The 4,722-nt window shown below is 34.3% G+C and overlaps 1 protein-coding gene across 1 annotated transcript in view; it reads right to left on the minus strand.

Annotated features, from left to right (window-relative positions):
- Nucleotides 1-664: 664 nt before the first annotated feature.
- LOC117104086 (polycystic kidney disease protein 1-like 2) overlaps nucleotides 665-4,722 on the minus strand; it is a 15,030-nt gene continuing 10,972 nt past the window's right edge. The window contains exon 17 of the mRNA XM_033244743.1: nucleotides 665-4,686. Within this exon, the coding sequence (XP_033100634.1) occupies nucleotides 3,269-4,686 (1,418 nt within the window). The 3' untranslated portion in view covers nucleotides 665-3,268. The remainder of the gene's footprint in view (nucleotides 4,687-4,722) is intronic.

Genomic DNA, 4,722 nt, shown 5'->3' on the forward strand with positions numbered 1-4,722 from the left:
GATTAAGTCGTATTAAGTGACCAAGTTTAAGCGACCAAGCTGTATTAATGACCAAGCCACATTAAATGACCCAAGCCATAATCAGTGACCAGGCCATATTAAGACCAAGCAATATTAAGTGACCAGGCCATATTAAATTACCAAGCCATATTAAGTGACCAAGTCGTATAAAATTACCAAGCCGTAATAAGTGACCAAAGCTGTATTAATGACCAAGCCGTATTAAATGATCAAGCCATATTAATTGACCAGTCCATATTAAATGATTAAGTGAACAGGATATTAAGTGATTAAGCCGTATTAAGTGACCAAGTGTATTAAGTTACCAAAGCCATATTAAGTGACTAAGCCGTATTAGTGACCAAGCCGTATTAAGTGAACAAGCAATATTAAGTGACCAAGCCATATTAAGTGACCAAGCCATATTATATGACCAATCGTATTAAATGACCAACGACGACCCCAACTCCGCTTATCTGTGAGCACTAAACTACGCCACGCCGCCTGCTGGCTGTCAGTGGCAGTATGAACGGATCGTCATTAAAAAGACCATCCATTGCGTGTCCGTCATCTCATGGCGTTGCGTTCTAAATAGAATTGCGCCGGCTGACGAATGTAGGGCGCAGTTAGTTCCTGTTAAATCATTGACAGAAGACATCATAAACATAGACTAGGTGAATTTATTAAAATATTCATATAGCTTAGGCCTAGGTGGGGAATTTCCTAAATAAAGCATCTACACGTGTATCGTATACATTTACAATGAATATACAGGTAATAAATATACTATAATAAAAATGAATACAATTTTCAGTCCATATTGCCCTTGTTTCTATGCCTCTATTTTTATGACCGTTCTTAAGTCCTTCCGCCGATTTTCTAGAATGCAATATTGTTAATGTATGCATTTTTTACAAAACTCTTCTCAGTACATAGCACACACAGCTTATAATTGACCTTTCCGCCAAGCCCAACCCTTGGATATTCGGTGGATTTCGCAATACGAAAACGATAACGTCATCTTCATTATCGTGATTCGTGTCTATAACATTCATTTTAAAAACCATGGATCGCCTACATTGTGACAGGTGCTCTGTATGGAATGGATTGACTAAAAGATGATTACGTAACCGTTATCGTTTTCACGTTTTTGAAATGTTGCGAAATCTACCTATTGTTTCTAAACAGCAGCGTGAACATACATAAACAACATGTTGTGATTTGTCCATTGCGTTAAAATATGCAAAATGTTAATTCAACTTTATTACCAAATGATTTGATCTTGTATTAGCACTTTTTCAAAAGACGTACACTACCTTAATTATCCTCTAAAATATTTCAACATTTGCAATTATGAAAGTATTGACACGAATAGCATTATAATTGTTTACTTCACCTTAAAGTCAGGCTCCGGAAGAAAAATGTTTTGGTAGAACTGCAGAACCGTTCCCCATTTTATCCTCAAACAACCTTTTTTCTGTCATATCATTTTTTCCTCTTTAAGTGTTGTTGAAAGAAAGTACAATTCTACCATAAATATTAATAAATCGTAGTGCATTATGAAAGATATTTATTTTACTTAAATCAAGGTATTGGATCTGTTTCCATTAGTTTAGTTTTAATCTGCCTTTGAACTAATAAAATACACTTTCCGCTAAACCGTTCTGCCAAACGATATGCCGCCTGATGTACGGTACACAATGGGTATCTTACTCTATAAAACGACTCAGTATTGGTAGAATTAAAAACAATACATTAATCTTTTATTGTATATTTTTGTCTATGGGGATAATGCCCTTTCGTCGATTTATACATATCTATCACATTCTCATATAACAATACTATTTTTTACATTAAATGTTTATATTGTGAATATACTCGATATTAATTGTTTTTATTGTTGAAACTTATCTATATAGGTGCTTTGTGAAATAGGTAACGCTATATTAACGTTGAATAAATTGAAGGAAACGTTATAACCAAACTAAGATTTTAAAAATATTTAATCCTGAATATATTAAATTTGAGTTTGGGCTAAAATTGTTTGAATAAGTGGCAGATTATTATCTAAGCTACAAAATTTATGATGTTTTGCTTCTTCTTTTAGTTTGGTTTATCATTTCCACCCATCTTCGTAATCATATCATCAGTTTTCTCGACGTCAAAGTAAACTTTAGCAATTGTGTCTAACAGATGATCACCTTTATTTAGAAAATCTGAAATCTTTTCGTCAATTTCACTTGTAGGCTGGTTGTCAACATCTTTGTTGTTTTCATAAAGAAAGTCATGGGCTTTGTTCATGCCAATCAAACATTTAAAATAACGCATGATAAAATCAACCATCTCGTAATCGTTGGCCGTTTGATCAATGTCATGATTTACTTCTGTAAATGCCTCGTTAAGAATAGTGATGAACATAATAATTAGGAGAAATGGCATAAATGCTATGTATAAGAAGAAGAAAATAGAACCAAGAAGACCGCTGGCTGAACTAATACTTTGAAAATCGAAGGTACCAAGCAGCGTACCAATAAGACTTTCCATTGTGTAAACTATACCAGAAAAGTCAAAAAGATCGGCCACAAACAGCTGATAGAAAATTAATACAAATGCAAAGAAGATAATAAAGAACATTATTCCAAAATAAAAAAGATCCTTTGCGCACGCCCCCAATGTGCTTGATAATAATGCCATTCTGCTGTTGAATCGAAGAAAGTACAATTCTACCATAAATATTAATAAATCGCAGTGCATTATAAAAGATATTTATTTTACTTAAATCAAGGTATTGGATCTGTTTCCATTAGTTTAGTTTTAATCTGCCTTTGAACTATTAAAATACACTTTCCGCTAAACCGTTCTGCCAAACGATATGCCGCCTGATGTACGGGTACAAATTGGGTTCATTATCTTACTCTATAAAACGACTCAGTATTGGTAGAATTAAAAACACTACATTAATCTTTTATTGTATATTTTTGTCTATGGGGATAATGCCCTTTCGTCGATTTATACATATCTATCACATTCTCATATAACAATACTATTTTTACATTAAATGTTTATATTGTGAATATACTCGATATTAATTGTTTTTAATGTTGAAACTTATCTATATAGGTGCTTTGTGAAATAGGTAACGCTATATTAACGTTGAATAAATTGAAGGAAACGTTATAACCAAACTAAGATTTTAAAAATATTTAATCCTGAATATATTAAATTTGAGTTTGGGCTAAAATTGTTTGAATAAGTGGCAGATTATTATCTAAGCTACAAAATTTATGATGTTTTGCTTCTTCTTTAAGTTTGGTTTATCATTTCCACCCATCTTCGTAATCATATCATCAGTTTTCTCGGCGTCAAAGTAAACTTTAGCAATTGTGTCTAACAGATGATCAACTTTATTTGGAAAATCTGAAATCTTTTCGTCAATTTCACTTGTAGGCTGGTTGTCAACATCTTTGTTGTTTTCATGAAGTAAGTCACGGGATTTGTTCATGCCAATCAAACATTTAAAATAACGCATGATAAAATCAACCATCTCGTAATCGTTGGCCGTTTGATCAATGTCATGCTTTACTTCTGTAAATGCCTCGTTAAGAATAGTGATGAACATATTAATTAGGAGAAATGGCATAAATGCTATGTATAAGAAGAAGAAAATAGAACCAAGGAGACCGCTGGCTGAACTAATACTTTGAAAATCGAAGGCACCAAGCAGCGTACCCATAAGACTTTCCATTGTGTAAACTATACCAGAAAAGTCAAAAAGATCGGCCACAAACAGCTGATAGAAAATTGATACAAATGCAAAGAAGATAATAAAGAACATTATTCCAAAATAAAAAAGATCCTTTGCGCACGCCCCCAACGTGCTTGATAATAATGCCATTCTGCGGTTGAATCGCAACAACTTCAGAAACTTTGTGGTTGCCAGAAAAACGACAGTTCCCAACATGTACATAAAGACCTCGTTCCAGTTGGCAACGTACTGCAATTTGATGTACTTCTTACTGCCCTGTATCTTGACCTTGTTAACAATTTCTTTAGTGACGTAATGACGATAGAAGTAGAGAACCACTGCAGCCACAGATATTGCGATGATCAAAAATTCAATCCAGTTCCAGAATTTGTAAAAGTACGCTTTTCCCTCTCTTCGAAAGTTGTTGACTTCCTTGAAGATGAAAAATACTAAAAAGCCGATGAAAACTCCTTCGCTGAGTATAACAAACATTGAGAAACCGGTAAACGTTCTTAAAAGATGTATAACGTCAATGCGTTCGTATGGTATAAGAGATCCAGTTGGAAGAAACTCCACGAACATGTTGACGACTCCGAACAGATTAACCTCTGGATTGTAGACTGAAAACTCAACAAAAACTGCACGGGTGTGTTTGTCTATCCAATGCTGACGATGTACTTGGTCTATTCGACTCTGAACTGTCTCAATATCTTCAGCAAGCCTGATAACGTATCCTCCTCCGCTGTAAAGCCCGTGACGTCCGAGGAACGGATAACTGTCTAGCTCTTCCCAGGTTGTGTACATGAATTCTGGAACTTCGCGTGTTACGTTGTAAGGTGTCCACTCCGCTCCATAATCAGAAGTATCTGAATCCCCGACTGAATATTTATCATTACAATGAAAGATTACGTCTTGGATTAACTCATGGGGCTTACACAAATCTGAGAAAAAAAAAATTACAATCGCTATATATATAT

This window comes from Anneissia japonica, unplaced genomic scaffold, assembly GCF_011630105.1.
Source record: "Anneissia japonica isolate Jap-2015-1 unplaced genomic scaffold, ASM1163010v1 scaffold288183_len337429_cov161, whole genome shotgun sequence".
Lineage (NCBI taxonomy): Eukaryota > Metazoa > Echinodermata > Crinoidea > Comatulida > Comatulidae > Anneissia > Anneissia japonica.